The sequence below is a fragment of the Aphelocoma coerulescens genome, chromosome 3 (genome assembly GCF_041296385.1).
Source record: "Aphelocoma coerulescens isolate FSJ_1873_10779 chromosome 3, UR_Acoe_1.0, whole genome shotgun sequence".
Classification (NCBI taxonomy): Eukaryota; Metazoa; Chordata; class Aves; order Passeriformes; family Corvidae; genus Aphelocoma; species Aphelocoma coerulescens.
The window spans coordinates 60,789,146-60,807,679 of NC_091016.1; the positions used below are offsets into that span (position 1 = coordinate 60,789,146).

The window sequence follows — 18,534 nt, forward strand, 5'->3', positions numbered from 1 at the left end:
ATCTGAAGTAGAATAAAACATGGGTTTATTCTAAGCCAGAGGCAAAAATGTTAAAACGGAGCAACAAGTAAAATCTAGGACTCAATCCCTTACAGGCCTTTTAAGCAATGGACAATTGTGGGGAAAAATAATATAAAAAATACTGTTTGCTAACTTTCAAATTCTGACGAAATACAGCATTACTACAGAAGACCGCTTACATAGCAAATATGTATGCTTAAGGGTGATGAAGCAGAAGTATGTAACAGTAAAAATTTAAGGTTTAAATAAATTTAGCCAGTGGCTGGATTCAGACTCAACTCTGAGTCTCTGCTTCTGAAACAAACCCAGGGCTATGAATTCTCTATATTACTGCTGATATTTCAGGCTAAAATAACTTCCAGAAATAAGTCTCAATGTCCAGATCAGTCAGAAACTTATTCTGTAGTTTAGCAAAAGTGTTTGCTAAAAAATTTCTTCAGAGGTAACAAAAACGCCAACCAAAAACCTGCCCTAAATGAAAAAAAAATCAGGCATTAATTCAGCTTTTCCAAAACAGGCTATGAGATAATTTTGTGATTAATATAAAGCTTAATCACCATTAATGACAACATTTTAAACAGTAGCTCATCTCACAATGAGACAGAAAAATAACAATGAAAATAATTTAACATTTTAACACAAAACCTTCTTGTGTCTATTGTCCTGCTAACTGTTTCATGATTTGTGATCAACAATTCACTTACGACAAATTATGGATGCATATGAAATTTATTTATTGAATGAAATAACTCTTAGATAAAACTGCTAACCTCACTGCTCTGATTCAATTCTGGCCAGGTCTGGTTTAGTGATGGCATTGATGGAGACTTGCTTGGAGGTGCTTCTGCTGGAGAGCCGGAGTAACCTACCTCACCAGTCTGTTCCCCAACTTCTGAAACGACAGGAATCACTATAAACAAAAATCATAAATTGCATTCAGCTTATTTTTAGAAGAGTTGCTCACATCTCATGGAAAGGGCAAAGCACCCTTTGTTTTCATCTTTTTCAAGTAAATACTTAGCAGCAGACAAAACCTAAAAAACCCAACAACTGATTAAGTACAATACCCTGTTTATCAGGTACTACTCTTATTTTAAGAACGTTTCTGAAAATTAGACTTTGAAGATTACTCTGTACCATGCTATCTCCCAGCACTTCAGCTTTTAAATAGCTTTTTCAGATTTTGATTACATAAAGAATTAAACAGTTTTTCTTACAGTATGAGAAAATAACTTCTATTTTGTTAATAGATGTTTATTACATCATATGTAAATATGTATTACATCATATGCACTGAGCATTTCATCTTACAGAACAAAATACTTCCTTGCATGAAAGTTCAGAGCAAAACCAGTATCTCAATGAAAACACAAAAAAAAAAATTGAAAACACATTAAGAAAACCATTCCCTTAGATTAGTCCCCAAAGAATATTAGTTTCAAGCCTCCTTACTAGAACAGTGGTGTTTCCATTCACATTTTGCAAGCTGAGTAAATCTAGTAGCTGTCACATTGCTGTTACTAAATGGTCCTTTGGCACTGTCTAGTTTTCTTTCAAAGTAAATCTGAACAGCAGATTAAGCATTCTGCCTAACACAGCAAAATCCTGCTTACAATGTCTCCTATTCTAGATATCACAATGCAAGCTAAAGCAAGGCATTGAGAGCCTCAAAAACCTGAAAGTTCCAATTACAACTATTCAGAGTATAAGTAACAGGAACAGCTGAAAGAGTGACTGATAAGTAGCTAGACATATCAACATGATATCAGCAGTACACAGAATTAAAACTCTGAACAAGACAGTATACTAAACAAGAAGAAACTGGTTTAATTAAATTACCATTAGAAAGGACTGCTTCATGGGTATGTGATTGAAGATGACTGCCACAAGATGATGTTGTACCAAAAGTTAATTGAAATTTACAAAATGGATTGGTTTCAGGTTCCTAAAGAGCTGAACTCTGCAGCCTTCTCTTCTGCTAAGACAAGTCAATATTCTGCCTGGCAATCTTCATTCAGAAGAAGTTAATAACAAATCCAATGTCAAATTGAACTGAAAACCATTGAATACTTGAATAGTCAGTGGTGACCACCTGTACCTCTGAGAAGTAACAACCCATTATTGTCTCCAGACAGCAACAGGCACAGCCAAAACACTGAAATCCAAAGAGAAATTAATTGTGCCACCTTGAGGTCAGGGGCAACTGAGGTGCTACTAAAAAGAAAAAAGCCACACACAGAAAACACAACTCATCAGAATCTCAAAGGTCATGTAAACTTCCTTTAAATAGCCAGACATGATGAGGCTGTTTCCGTAATGTTTCCAAAATTATGCCCAGCACCTAGCATCTTGTACTGCTTTCCTTTAGGGAAAGCAATAAAAATAGGTTACATCAAGGTATCATAAAGTCACCAAGCAGTCAAGCTGACATGCTGTGGTCATTGTACACATAATAACATTTTAAGCCCAAAATGTATCAGTGGCAATATTTTGGAAATACATATTGCATGTTAATTGCTCTGAAGTGTAATAAGAATAAAAATTTTCTATTAAGTTAAAAACCTCAAAATTCTCATTTCACTGACAGTACTCTAGCTAACTGAACTAAAAAGTCAAAAGATAAGGCTGAAAGTTGTTGTGGATAGACTACACAGCTGCCTGCAATTCAAAGAATTCTGCAAATACCTCCACAAAACATGCATAAGACATTCCATGGAAAATTTTAAGGGTTAAATTAATTGTGTAAGACATAAGGCATGGCAGATTCTTTTTCTTACCAAGAAATGGCATTGTGGCAGCAAGCCAAACAAAAATTCACAGAAGAGCAGAACTTGCTTTTCAGCTTTTGTAAAGGTTGGTAGCTTTTATTAATGGAGATGAAATTGAGTTCGAAGGAATTACAATTCTGTAGAGATGTACTGCTGTACTAGGAAAATAACCAACTGTACAAATACTTAATTATACAGTAAGTCTGTGCCATGTGAAAAAAATACATATCTCTAGTCATGAAACCAGATGTAAAGCAAGAGTGTATCTCAAACAGGTTTGGAACACCTGCAGCTTGTCACATACTGGATTCACAGCGGCTGATGAGGGAGAGGCTGCCAGAGCAGCTCACAAGACTTCTTCCTCTCCAGTCTGAACACAGCCAGAGGGTGCAGGGAGCCCTCTGTTACTCCTCCTTCTGCTGGCCACTAGTTCAAAAGTCAAAATGGAAAAAAGTAGCACTTTTCAAGTGCAGAAGAATAGTGCAGAAGATTAATGGGAAACTTTCTAACAAAAGAACAGGATTAATAATGGCACTGTTAACACTTTTGAAATAAAGTTTCCTATCTTGCACATTGTTTTAGAAGACATCCAAGCAATTCATCATCTTCAACAGTTTGACTGCACATTATTCATACTGAGGCATGTCAGCAGAAGATCATCAACCATTTCTTTCTTTGACAAAGTTTTATCCCATGCAAAAAGTGCACTCAAAAAGACACTCTGGTGTCACACTTTATAGTTTCTAAGACAACTGTTGGAAGAAAGCTTTATTGAAATACAACCAAAATTTAACTGGTTCATCTTTCCAGGCTGATTGACAGTCCTTAAGATAAACTCATATAATTCAGCATGTCCAATAGACAGACCTAACACTAACTTTCAAATTAGTAAATGTATACTGGAGATTTAGACTGTTGTAACTAAACATAAAACTATAGCCACATCAATAACTTCGTCTAAGGTATTTTATTCAACATAGAAGTTTTGGTGAAAAATCATATTATGTGCTAGAGAATATTAGCTATTTCCAATGCTGTTGACCAAATAATATATAAATAAAATAAAGCTATTTGGATAAAACCCCACAAGTTTGCAAGAACTTTAATTTTTCCATTGTAGCTCTGAATAACTGCAGAATAAAGTATCAATCAGATTTTATTATTTTTTAAGCATGGCTTACATAGCAAGGTAACCTTTTAACATTCACTAGAACAGAGCAACTTCCTACTAGAGGGAAAAACTTTTAAAAGCAGTTTTCCCTCAAATTGAAAGACCACTTTGTACCTCATGAAAATAAGTCAGAAGTTTTATATGAACAAAGTTGCCTGTAAAGTGAGAACAGTAAACATACACATAACACTTTTTGGTTTAGTGTCTGATGTATAAAGTTTCCAGACAACTTCAGCTGAAATCTACGACCAATAAAGGCAATAGAAGATCAACTACAAATATAGTGGTTGGGTGTGGAGTTTTTGGGGCTTTTTTGTGTTTTTTTTCCTAGTAACAATGGTTTATACAAATAAATGTTATTTCATTAACTACCAAGATTTTTGCTTGATCACTACTTTAATACAAAAATAGAGAGAATGGGAAGGTTTTAGACATTTGCTAGGTATTAGCCCAATTAACTGCAGCTACTTCTTATGAATATCTTCATCACAGCAAAATGCTTACTCATACTGAAAACACTTCAGCGGCTGCTCTTGGAAGAGCAAACCTACTCCCACACAAACCGGTTTCATTATTAAAGCACAGATAAGAAATACAGTATCTAGTTTAAGAACTCATCAATAATTTTGAGATTAAAGTCTTTGACAACCTACACACACAGTATGAAGAATACTTTGAAGTATGAAGTATAGTGAATAGATACAAAATTCTAGCAAATCATAGTACCTGTACACCACTTTTACGTGGAACAGTAGTTTGTTTTTCAGTTATAGGACTGAGTTTTTGGCACATATTAACAAGCAGAACTCATACATCCAGTGGTTTTTCTGGGAGTACCCAAAGGTAAAGGACAATGTGCAGAACAACTAGGTGCCAACACAATGAAGGATAAATCTGCTTTCAAGTCAGGAGTTGAATTTAAAAAAAAAAAGTCTATGGTACTGATCCTGCACTCTTAAAGACCTATCCTGCCCTTAGCATTGAATCTGGGAATATTCTCTAAGTGTCTTCAATACTTAAAAACTCATGCTGTATTTTCACAAATGAGGGTGAACAGAAAGCATATTCATTTGAAAGCGAGTCTAAAGTATAGCTGGATTGGGAAACTGGAATAAAATAGCTGGTCATGAATAAAATCCATACTGTGACAATTTTGTTTTCCTTAACCTTTAAAGGACACAGTCAGTATTTCCAAATGTAATAGTGTATGTGTACTGTTCCTAAATAACTGCCCTCTACAGAAATATGTACATGCTCAAATTAGCTTTGAGCACTAAGACTTCTAAAAACTGCACTATGCTTTACTTCATATTGACAAGTGCTTTCTGCTCATACAAACAAATATCTGCTGATATAATGTAACAATTAGACCACAATTTTAAAATACTGACATTTGTGTTGAACCCGTATCTTACCCGTTGAGTCTTCCAGATCAATCAGTTTGGGCATTAAACTTTCAGGTAACTTTTCTGGCAAATCATACCCATTCTTCCTAGCAACTACCAGATGAAATGCAGCACAGAACTCATCCAATGTCAGTGCACCGTCTTTATCAAAATCTGACAGCTCCCTACGAAGGAAAATTTGGTATAAATAAAATTTCTAAAGGTTATTTTATTTCCAAAAGACAGGCTTCTGTTTTGCTACTTGGATGAGCAAAGTTTATCATTCACTTTATCCTACTAAACACTTCATATTAGCACTACATGCTTTACTCTTCAAGATGATGAGCCTTCATTAGTAAGAGTTTACAGATCATTTAAAAAGTGACTTTTATTTCTCACTGGTTTTAACCCATTTAAGACAGTACTACACAATATCATTGGCCTCAGATTTTTGGCAAAGTATACTACTGAAATTATAGTGCTATGCAACAGGATTTATTTTAAATGGGAAAAATACCTGAAACAAATCATTACACTGAAAGGAAGATAACACCTGCCAAGGTAAGCCATGTAATGATAGCATGCCATGATGCAGTACAAATTCCAGAATACAATGAAATAGAAGATTTGCACAAACTCAAAGCTAAATTTGTCATCGTGTAACACAAATTGTATTTAAAAATATGTGTGTTTATCTTCTTTAAATTTACTTAGACATAAATGAATAAATAAGTATAGATAAGGAATTAATTATTTAAATTTGAATGCATTTTTGACAATAAAAAGCTCAAATTGCTTCTAACTGTGAAGAGTTTTAAATTTTCTCAAAGTGCCTTGTAAATAGTACCAGCCTAGACCCATTAAAACCCACTAAAGCAATACTGGCATAAATATGAGCAGGACTGAACATACTAATGTGGTAGTGAAATTTTACTTAACACTTTCTATTAAGTAATTATTAGATGTCTACCAAGTAGCTGTCATCTTTCTAAACAGTTACCATTAATAATTATTTTAAACAATCATCACACTTACCAAATATGAGAAAGTTCAAGAATAGGTAGTTTTGACTTAGTGAAAAATTCTTTAGCTGCAGATCCTGAAAAATGGCAACAGTCTTTTTTAATATTTAAGGTAAGTGAAATCATTAGAAGACTCAGACTTACTGTAAAGGTGAGGAGTTGTTTAGCAAAGGTTCTGGGGAAAATGGCACTAATTACTAGGGTTAAATGAAGGAAAAAGGTAAATCAGTTTCTAGTCTTTCTTGAATTACACTGAACTATAGTACACTATTATCAGCAAAATGCAGATCTTCCTTCAAAATAGTATGCAAGTCTAAGTACAAAACAAAGTCTTTGTAACAGAACTGATGCACCCACAATTATATTTCATAAAGAATAACTTACCTGGTATAAATCCATTTAGATCAGGTTGAATGGTTTTAAACTGATTAACATAATACTGCCTTTGTTCATCAGTTATTTTCCAGGGGTCGTCATAACTACTTGATTGCCTACGAATTTCATTTGCTGTTGTAGCTGATGCTACAGTTCGTACTGTTGTCTGGTCCTGAAATGAAATATTTTTCTTCAGTTTATCTACCTAAAATGCTTCTACGAATTCTCAACTTCTTGCCTTCAAAATATAAAGCATAGTTAAATCTCACAGTAGTTTAAAAACTGCAGGAAGCCATTGGCAGATTGCATCTCCAGGATAACGACAGGGTATTTTTGCACACTGATACATATGGAATGAGTGCAGGTATGTAAGCAGGAAAAAAAAAAGTATGGCTCATATGCATAAAAAGCTAAATACAAATGCTTTAAAGTCATAATTGTTGACATTTTTAAAATTAGTAGCTTTCATTTAATCATTCCAAATTAAGGCAACTCAATGAAACAAGTATCTGTTGGGCAAATAGCACTGAAGAGACTACAGCACAGATACACAGTAAACATCTGCAATGAAAATTATGAAGGAAAAAAACCAAGGATTGCAACATCGATCTGAATGAAGCAAATCAAATACCAATAAAGTGTCACACCTGGACAGAAGCAGGATGCATGGCTAAAAGAGCACTGGTTGGTGGGGTATCTGCAAAACTGACCCAATTTTCTTGATGGGGTGGTGGTGAATGGCCAGACCATATGGGATCACTAGAAGTAGATGAGCCTGAAAGTAGAAGAAACATTTCCTTTTCAAAAGACAACCTTGAAAACTGAGAAAGAACTATGGATATGGAAATATCTCCTGTAAGGGAGTTATGGTCTAGAATAATGAGAAAAATGAAAACCAAATTGCACCAAGGTGACAAACTTAATCTCCTGACATCTCACTCCTGTAGATTTTTACATTAGGTTAGCTTCAATCTGCACTAAAAAGACAGAATTGAGGAATGAGCTTATTGCAACACATGGAAAATGTAATTTGGCTTTTACCCATTTAATGGGTTTTTGAATGAGTTAATAAACACATTTTCATTTAATTGAAATGAGCAACACTTATATGGACAAATACTATTTAAAAGTGGCATACAATACTAGCATTCGACTTCGTTGTCATTATTGAACTTTTTTCTATGTTTTAGTCTGCCATTCAAAGAAAGTCTTGGGAATTCCTTTTAAGAATCAGGATTTTTGGCACAGATAATCCTTTTCCTCTACATAATTTCTGCAGTAACTTAACTCAGTTGCTAAAAACAGGCCAAAATTAATAAAAAGCATCCATACAGAATGCTGATATCTGCTATGTATTAACTATTTGGAGCACAACAGAGATTCACCTGCTATAATCTACTTCTGAAGTACTGCCAACGTTCAATGTCTTAATATTAAAATAACAATGAAGCAACTACTGAAAGATATGGCCATCCACTGCTCTACATACAAAAACATCCAAGATTCTTTAAAATTGCAGTTGCAAATTAAAAATTTAAGGAACTCAGATCAGAGAGAAAACAAACCATTTAGAACAAGTCTAGAAGAATCCCAGGACTTCATTCTACTCCTCGTTTCCTGAAAGAAATGCTGAACTCCTTAAATCTAAACAACATTTGTGAAACTGATGAATCTACTCTTCTTGTACCATTAAATGCTTTCTCTTGAAATATGCCAAATAAAGTCATACTTAAATAAGAATTTCTGCCTTGTATGTAGAAATAGACTTCCTTTTAAAAGACAAGTCAGCTTCTTGTGAGTTCCTGTAAGCCCTCCACACAACAAGAAATAGGACACTGATGTCATAAATTTAATCCTGCTAGTAAGATTTACTTTCAAGCAATAAACACCAAGAATTTCTTGTCATGATGCTGACAAACATCAACTATTTCAGGTTCTTGAAGGCTTTACGAAACTACACTGCAATAAACAGAATGAAGGAAATCTGAGAATCTGTGAGGCATGCTGAGGACTAACATCTTAAGTGACAGTATAATTGTTAGTACACAGTGCTGCTATCTAATATCTTGCAACATGCAATTACTCTTTCATTCCATAAATGAAAAGTAATAAGAAAAATGCTTAGAAACACTTTATCTTTGCTCTTCTCCTACATACAATAGTCATAATTGTGCAGAACACATTTAATCTTGCATTACATTGAGTAAAAGGTAGTATTTGCAGGAGGAGAATTTAATCAAGATATTTTTTCATGGGAGATTTTTTAAGTTAGCTTGAATATGATAAAAAGGCACTATTAACTACTCCTTTTGTCCCAAATTCATCCTCCACTTTTGGAATCTCCTGATGTGGCCTGGAGCTTCTAGTGATTTTATCCAAAAGTGCTGAGAACAAAGGTAATGCACCTGACTTTGCTTTATTTGCTTTGAGGTTCTTCTTCAGTAGTTCACCTAACTCTCAAACACTAGCTCAGTCTCTTTCCACCTTGTGTCTTTCAGGACTAACAGACAGTCAGATGCAGACAAGACCTTCCCATCAGTCCTATCGATATGCCACACTCAAATTTATTTTTGAGACATTGGCTTTCCCCTTCTCTGCCTCTCAGACACTGACATTACCACCACTAATCTTATATATGTTTACTCCTCCTTCACTTCTCCCAACAACTGGTCTTGGTACAGTTCAATTCATATCCCACTTAGCACAATATCTGTTCCAAAGCAGTACTTTGACAGCAATGGAGATGCCAGCAGCACCAAACTGTGATACCTTCAGAGTACTTTACAAGTATTGAAAGAACTGTTTCCTTTCTTCCCTGTGCAAATAATGCCAGCAAGAACATTCTTGCTTTACTGTTCCTGTTATTTACTCTCCAATGCAATGTTTTAGGACACAGAATGGAATGGCTGGAGAACCTGGAGAACACTGGAGAAAGATTACTAGTTACCATGGAGACCTGGATCTACACACATACTCAAGGACTACCACCAGCCAGTAACTCAATTTGACAAAACCAAACTGGAAACAGAGAGGTGGAAGAGAAATTGGAATTTCTCTGGGTCACAGAAAAGACTCAAAACCATTGATCTATTTTTACCTTATGATTTGTAACCCAGTGAAGAAAGCCTTCAATGGTCTCTGTGCATCTTCATCAGTGGAAACACCTGTAACACCACTTTGAATGGAGAAGAGGCCTAAGACCTATTATGAGATTTGAACAAGCTGGTGAAGTTTAATGCTCTAGGTTTAGTATGAAGGTCTAACAAATTCCTGTAGCTGCTCTATATCTTCCTATAGCTTGAATATCTTACTAACACATTGATAACTTATGGAAAATGATCTCATTTCCTTTGGAATAAAAGTTGCCTCCTTTGAGATCTAAACAGAAGTGTAACAAATGTTCTTTCTCGTTAACACATACTATTGAATAACGAGATAAATATGGGTTTACTAGAACTACATTTTCAACTAACTCTGTAAACTAAGAAGAGCTCTCCTTATCAACAGTCTGTGTTGAAACAAAACCAGAGCTGAATACAATTCTGACAATAAGATAAAATGCTGGAGAGCTCTTATGCCCAGGTAGGAGTAATACATAGCTTGTAACAAGGCCCTTTATCATCAGTTATTGAAGCATTAACTAGGGGACAAAGGACTATTGAGTCCCCTGCCAGCCTGGTAAATATCTTAGGGCCCTAAAGATGCAAGGGAACTCTTAGCACAGTAGACATGTTTCCCTCCTATCCCTGAAATGTTCAAACTGCTACAAAATCCCTCCCAAAGAGAAAAGAAACATGTCTGGCTTAGTGTGGCTTAGGGCTGCAATTCCTCATATGTATTCAGATATCAACAGAGAACTCTGATGTCATGCCAAAGAAACTAACAAATGTCCTAGGACAGAACCTAAGATCTGAGATTTTTTTTTTACTTGTTTCATTATTATTACTTCATTGATTATTTGAATACTACCAACGTAAATATTCTGCTTTGCATCTAGTCCCAACAGACTACAAGGTAATAAAAAATAATTTTCACATTTGACATGCCACTCAACTATCATTTGAAGTAGGGAAGGGTTCTTTCTTCCATGTTTGTCAACATCAGCAACATTCTAGCAGCTGGAGCTGTAGTGCAAAATAAGATGAAAAGGCAGAAGTATGGACTATTAGTTTTTGCTCTCTTATAACCATAGGAACAGGAAGCTCACATCTCATATACAATTCTGCTTCCTACAAGGTGTTCAGTCATCCAGTGGATTATTCTGTGAAGATTTTTCCACATTGGAAATGCAAGCCAGAGTAGGGACATAAATCTGTTAAAAAATCATGTTAATCTTAAACTGCTAAATCAGAGGCACCTGGAGGACCTGAGAGACTCAGGTTTTAACAGACTTGACTGTGACATTTCAGGATGAGACCTGAGCTAACTATAAATATTCTACACAGGTAATCAATGTCTGTCACCGAACTTTAATTCCTGATATTAAAGAAAAATAGATGCACCCTTTGGGGTTCTCTCTCTACAAAAATTCTTGAAGAGAGATGGTAACAAGCCTTGGCTTCTGATTTCAGGTTTGTAAGCACACTGAGCTAGTTGTCACAGTGCCTCAGAAACCAGTAACATATGAAGCATCATTAACACTATCCCAACTGAATTACTGGACAACATAGTGATGAAGAATTGTAAAATCCAAATTCTTTTGCTCTGTTATGATAAGAACAGGCTTTCTTTCTTAAGAAATTGACAACTACAGTTATAAGTTATGCTTTAGATTTCCAATGGAAGACAAGATTTTTAAAATCTTGTGTAAGATTTTTAAAACCAACAATTGAGTTATTATCTAATAATTATTCTACAGCCCAATTTAGTAGAGAAAGCACTGTTTAACTTTGTTCATAGTGGGAGTATGAGGATGCAATGGAACATTTACTATGCATAAGTCAGAATCTTCCTGTTTAAATACATCTTTCTCCAACAAAAAAATTAGATTTGAGATTTGATTTTTGCCCTTCTGGTTTAAGGCAACATGCTGTTTATTATCTGACCCTCCAGAAACATTTTCAGACTTGAGGTTTCATGATTACAGTTGACAGCCTCAGTAGATGAAATAATGTTCGAGAATAAAGTGAAATACAAGCAGAGAGACCTGGGTTCTCATTTTTCTTGGATCACAAGTGAAATGGCACAGTCCTACTGAAACTATAACACTTCACCTGGTTTCTCAAAAACATCTTGCACTGGAATCAAGATGAGTTTGTACTGCTGGTTTTCAGAAAACTATCCAACAGCCTGTCTGGTTTTATCTAAATGTCATGAGAACATAATTTGCTATAAACACTGTCCTTGAAATGTAGGATCAAGAGAGGGGGAAAAAATATGAACTGCCTACAACAGCTCAAATTCAAAGCAATAATTAATGATCTGCAGTGCAAAAGGATCATCCACAGTAAATTATGATGACAATTTTTCTTAAACTAATATATGAAAAACCACTTTATCTTTAGCATTGCCAGAACAGACAATCCTTCTATAACTGCATCTTCAAATTACTTTAAATAAACTATGAATGTGTTCCAGTATGGAATATAAAATTGGGGAATACTGAGCTTGTTCAGAAATATGCTCAGACAATATCTAAAAAATTAACCCATTAAACATCACAGGAAAACCACTACCAAACTGAAATATTATCATGGTATTACAACTTTATTTTTAAGATAACAATATTGAACTCTTCAACACTAGGAAGAGTTTGCATACTGTCCTGGAGTACTTGACTTTTTAAGTTAGAAAAACTTCTCAACTTAGAAATCAGACATACCTGTATTTCAGCCTTAGAGAAACACTAATAAACTGAACTATAGGAGAAAAAACGTTGAGAAATTGTGTGCTGACAGTGCTTGGACTGAACCCTTAGAAGGGATTATATATGCAATGAGTAGACTAATAATTTTTTTTTTTTTAATTGTAAATTGACTAGGACTTACTAGCAAACAACACTCAGGACACTGGCATAAACCTCTGCATACAACCCACTTCACTTCTAAAGTTTTATTTTCTCATCCAAGCAATTCTAATAGAAGTCCTGTTCCTCCATGGATGCTTAGAACTACAGAATGACAATGGTTGAAATGTAACAGACCAATTTTGGAATATCATAACTGAAGTAAACCAAGCAATCACAGTTCAATCTCAAACTACAGCCTATAAAATGCAACATCTTATTCAGCAGTATCACCAAAGTCAAAAGTTGAATTACAATTGCTCCCAAATTTATTAAGACTGCCAAGTATCAGAAAAGAAAACAGAACTTTTTAAAACAAGAGATACAAAGGGAGAAAGCTTTTAAATCTGAATACAATGATACAACAACAGGGAGGGTCTTCAGGTTAAATGAAGAACACTAAAGGATGAAAAGCTTCACTGAAACAAGTGGTTGGTTCTAGCTTGACAAATTGGAAATGCAGAAGCTTCAGTTGTTTACATTAACTTTAAAGAAATCAAATTAATTGTTCTAGCAATTCAACGAATATACCAGAAATATAATTCAAACAAACAAACAATCTGCTGCTTTCCTTTGAGCTACTCACATTTTCAGGTATACTGACAGCTTCTGCACAATTTCAACAGGATTTGGGTTTGTTTTTAAAAACTTTCCACTGGGAAACTTAAACACTCTCTTTTCCTCCCTCCAAACCCTTAGCATTTCCCATGTATGGATCTGCCATACGCAAGACCACAGATTCTACAGTGCTGCTATCAACACAGACACTTGAATCTGCAAGAAATTTCCAGGATTGGAAAGCACAAAGATAAACTGTCCTAAGCTCATTTATTTTACTTATTTAAGAATTCCACAACTCTGAGTTACAGCAGAAGCATAACAAGACATTTATACCTGGTTGTACTTCACTAAATGGAGCCCAAAAAGGCCCAGGTCCAGCAAGAGGTCGCTCATTATTCCCTCCGCTGGGATGGCGGTTGTGCTTCCTCCATGTATGTGGAGAGGTTGGTGGGGATTGCTGTGGTGAAACAACTGGAGATGTGGACTCCTAATAAAACAAAGGAATCTTTTAAGTTTTTTACTACATAACTAAATACATAAAAGCCTATCTAAAACCATTATTTCTAGAAACAACCATCACTGCAGTTTAACTCTCATTTTAGAGAGTGAAAATTTTAGTACTTATTAAAATGAGGGAACAGGAGAAGTCAGATACAGTATGACTAGGACTGGACACATTTACATAAAAAATGTCATCTAATATTTTTAACTTGGCATTCTTAAAACAACAGCAGTGCTGAGTTAAATGACTTAGCTACAAAGGAAACTAGATTGTAAAGACTCACTTTCACTTGTGATAAAAGTTACATTTGAAACCAGGTCTCAAAAGAAATACTTACTATACATTTTATTATCATACCAAATGTTCATTGAACGATTCACAGTCATTTATTTTCATTTTAAAAAAAACAGAATCAAGGATTGTTGAAAAAAAAAAATCACCAGACAGGACACTTGGTTTTTTAATATACAAAAACATAGATGCAATTTTTAAAAAAAGAATGATGCCATCTAGGACTTCTCTGCTGTACAAGGTAACGTTGCCCTGATGCTAAGGCTCATGCTTCTCTTTAATCCCATATTGTACTATACTCTTCCTGAACAGGTGGGGAAAAAAGAGAATCATATGTGCAATTTCTACATGCTCATGGAATCAGTGCTAATGAGACATGCAGATTACCACTTAATTTCATTTCAAATAAAATACAAAGGAAAAATGATTTCTATTGTACAAAGTATTTATGTAGTAGAAAGTAATTTCTCCCCTATATCTTTATCTTTTGACATTCTTGTTTGCCAGTTCTCCCAATTTGAACTGAACTGTATTAATAAAAACAAGGACAAAAAAGCAAATCTTGAACTCCAAATATCCTGAAAAGTAATAACAAAGCCAAAAATCTCAAAATCTATTTCAGCAGTACACAGAAAGTTTGGCATTCTACGTTAACAGATGTTAACATACTATCAAGTACCAACAGACAGACTGACTGCAGGCTTCCCCAAAATTATCCAAACTGATTTACTTTGCCTAATATTCAAAAACCATTAAGCTTTTAAACAATATTACATCTACGGAAGTCTGAAAGTCTTTTAAAAAAGTAAGAGAGTGCCATAAACAAGCTTTTCTCCAAGCAAGGTATATTCTAAAAGTACATGCATCCTAACAAAAAAAGCTTTAGAGCCACAATGATTGGTTATGTGTTGATGTAAACTTTTGCCTTTTTTGGCTCTTGATTTTCCTATTCCCTGTGAAGCAAAGCCACCTTGGTTGGTTCTGCAGATGAGGTATTTTCTGGAAGTTCTGACCATCAAGTCAGATTTCCCCAACTACGTTTCTAGGCCACAAGATTTCCATTCCAAGTGTTTAAATCATGCTCATACACACTGGCAAAGAGTTTTATTAAGTGGCTGGGAGCAATACTAATTCACTTCAGCTTTTAATTGAGGCATCAGCTGACTGCACAGTCTGAGTTACTGTTCTTCCACAGTACCTTCACCAACTCAAGACCTTTTTTGTTGCAGCTACATGCCTTTCTGAAATTTGCCTGAAGATTTCTTCTTGCTGCCTTTACTTGACAAATCTGTTTTCAATGGCAGGGCGTTCTTATCCTCTCAGGTAGATGGGGGCAAGAGGGGAAGGTGTCAGGGTACTCAGAGTGCCACTTGCAGGCTGGAAAATGGAACTGAAGTTGAATGGCTACTGTGCTTAGCACTGTGCAACAGGTGATAGGAAAACCATGACACTGCATTACTTAAACCTACAAAAAGCTTCCTCTTCCATTGGCTTTTATACAAGCCATCTTTTATCAAACAAGATTTGAAGGATGTTTGAATTTTTTAGACAGAACATCATGGAGCAGACCTAGAGAAAGCTATGCTTGGACACAGATGTTACTCATTTAATCCAGTACTCTTACAAAGCAGATGGTCCAGAAAGACACTGAAGAAAACCTGAGGCAAATGTATGATAGTTTCCTGAAGGAAACTACCCACTATTTGTAGTAACTGCATGTGAACATTAAAACTTGACACACAGTCCTCATGAAGCAGCCCTGCCCTAGGCTGAGCACTGTGACTCTTCAGTAAGCCTCTGCCTAACAGCTGGTCTTATGCTGGTACAGGAAGAAATTGTAAATATGATTCTCAACTTCAATTTTTCTAAATCTTTACTTCACATGTGGTTCATGTGATTCTGTAAAGCATGTAATAACAGTAATCAGATCATGAGAAGCACAAATTACTATAGGAAATAATTAACTTTGTTCTCAATGTGGAAGACAACATGTTGGAATTCTGAGCATTTACAGATTTCCCACAACTGATTTGGAGCTTACAGACTCCAAAATTTTTGAACAGCAAAAGCATGTCACCGGCTCTGGTATCAAAAAACTTCTGGAAGGGGGACAACACACATCTTCAGCTTTACTGTCATCACAAGATAGACATTCTCAAACCAGTTTAAACTCAGTTTAAACCAATTTAGACAGCATTACTGTGGCACCATCTTTCCCTTGTGCAATCCTAGTCACTCACAAATAGCACTTGTGGTATTCATTCACCTAGCTTACTAGAATCTTAAGAGAGCCTTAGTTGGTTTCTTTTAATATATTTATATATATGCACACAAATATGTGTGTACATATCAAATGTCTTGGCCAAAATACTGATGGCTTGATGCAAGTGTAAAGAAGGAAGATGGAGGAGGCAGGACAGTAGAAACACTGACTCTCATCCAAAAGCAGTCATGGCAAAACATGAGTAGAGATTTACTGAAACTGCAACTACACACAGGTTCATTCACCCCTTGTATATAGGGTAATAACTATGTATCTGCCTCTGCAGTGGATAAAAAGCTATCATTTTCATACACTTGTACCTAGAAAACACGGTTTGTTGTACAGTTTCCACTTCAGTTTTGTCTTGAGCTTCACACTTTAGTAAACAGAGGCAGTAGTTTCATCAGAACCAACTCTGATCCTCAGCTGCAACACACATTCTCATAAACTGAGAGTGTTTTGAGTTTATGAGCATGTTTGTTGCAACTGAGCAAGCAGGGCTGTTTGTTTTCACCTGTCTGATCTATTAATAAAAGAAATTATTTATTTTTCAAAGCCTGAAACATCCAGAATCAGATTTTTAAAAGGTAATTAGGATACAGAACCTAACTTATCTGCTCTTCCAAATCACACCATGTAAAAACAGTTTGCATTATTTAGGTTACTGGTAGCTCGGGCATTTGAAGTTACCCACCTAATCTCTTTGGGGACTTTGAAAATTTTACTCAGTGTCTGCACATTGCAGTAGATGTTTATTAGATCAGCTACTATTAAAATTATATTTTTATAATTTTTTTAGTGTTTTCAATGCAATTATATTTAAACATTTAAACCACTACCTTATTTTTTCCCTCCAGACAAATCTCAATAAAAATCAAAGCAATTAAAACATTCTGTCTTTTACTATTGTTAAGCCACTTATTTTACCTCTTTAAATGATTCCAGAAAATATCTAAATAAAAGCATGTTGACATAAATGGTTAATGTTTTCATGTTAAATCAAACTAATGAGAACATCTTTGTCAATAACTGATGAAAAAAAAAGGTTATAGCTACCAGGCAAAAATTAAGTAGTGCATCTTAATTAAGAAAAAAAATACCACATTTAAAAACATTGTAAAAAAGCATTATTTTTTTCAGACTGGAATTATAAAACTAAGACACTATACAATACTTGGATATTTTTTTAAATGACAAGAAGTTACTAAAAATAGCATGTTAATTAAAAAAGGTTAAAAACATTTTTCAAGGGGGGATGTGTGGTTCAGCCAATTACAAACTGGCTGGTCTGACCTCAGCAGTTTCAAAAGTTTTAGAGGATTAGATTTTTGAAGAAAATAATAATTAAACCAGAGACAAATGAAAAAGGGATCAATCACAGCATGAGAAATGATACATAAATTGGCTAGCATTTTTGTGATTTCCTCAACAAAAGAACTGCACTTCATTTAACCTGAAGTTAAGCATACCTCAGTGGGGTGTCATACAAGATAGTTTCAACAATGTGGAGATTAATAAAAGGATCTAAGGTGTAAAAGAACTGGCTATAGCAGGGACAAAACTGGATTGTATTAAACGGGAATTAGGAGGTTGAAGCGAAGTCTCCAATCATGCTCCTGAATGACTGATTTGGGCAATAACCTTATTTGATACTTTAGGTAACTGATTATGCACACTACACAGCATGCTTATGAAGTGTGACAACAAATGTAAGGCAGCAATCCCTTTCAGGACACAGGGAACAGTCAGCTATTAAATTCTAAAACAGTAAATACAGTTTTTCTTGCATAATGAAAGTTAATACCAAAGGCAATAATGAGAGGACTGGATGCACAGGCCAACTATCAAACCCCTACAATATGTCAAGTATGACAGATTTGCTTCATTCACAGCTGCCAAGGGATATGAGGTGAAATATATTGAGCAGAAGCAGGAAAGAAACCTACAAAATAGTATTAATACTGGTGACTTACCATTTGGAACAAGAAACACAAATGTAGCAAAATACTTTCAATAAGTGCAAATTCAAATTGGATCACAGGCAGAGAAGGATTAAGGATTACTGATAACTATTTTATGAAATGAAACTGAGACTGTGAATTGTTTCGTCAAGCGAAACAGAGCTAAAGTGGAATCCAACAGTTTTCCTGTAAATACTGGTAGAGCCCTGC

General features: G+C 35.0%; 1 protein-coding gene across 10 annotated transcripts in view; it reads right to left on the bottom strand.

The window, feature by feature from the left end:
- REPS1 (RALBP1 associated Eps domain containing 1) overlaps window positions 1-18,534 on the bottom strand; it is a 63,282-nt gene that overhangs the window by 21,077 nt on the left and 23,671 nt on the right. For 6 of the 10 annotated variants that reach the window (XM_069010516.1, XM_069010510.1, XM_069010518.1 and 3 more), the window contains exons 4-9: window positions 13,641-13,794; window positions 7,390-7,517; window positions 6,752-6,914; window positions 6,381-6,444; window positions 5,376-5,530; window positions 792-931 (exon numbers count right to left, since the gene is read on the bottom strand). In XM_069010516.1, the coding sequence (XP_068866617.1) occupies window positions 792-931; window positions 5,376-5,530; window positions 6,381-6,444; window positions 6,752-6,914; window positions 7,390-7,517; window positions 13,641-13,794 (804 nt within the window). The remainder of the gene's footprint in view (window positions 1-791; window positions 932-5,375; window positions 5,531-6,380; window positions 6,445-6,751; window positions 6,915-7,389; window positions 7,518-13,640; window positions 13,795-18,534) is intronic. The other 4 variants (XM_069010517.1, XM_069010513.1, XM_069010512.1 and 1 more) reach the window with 2 other exon arrangements.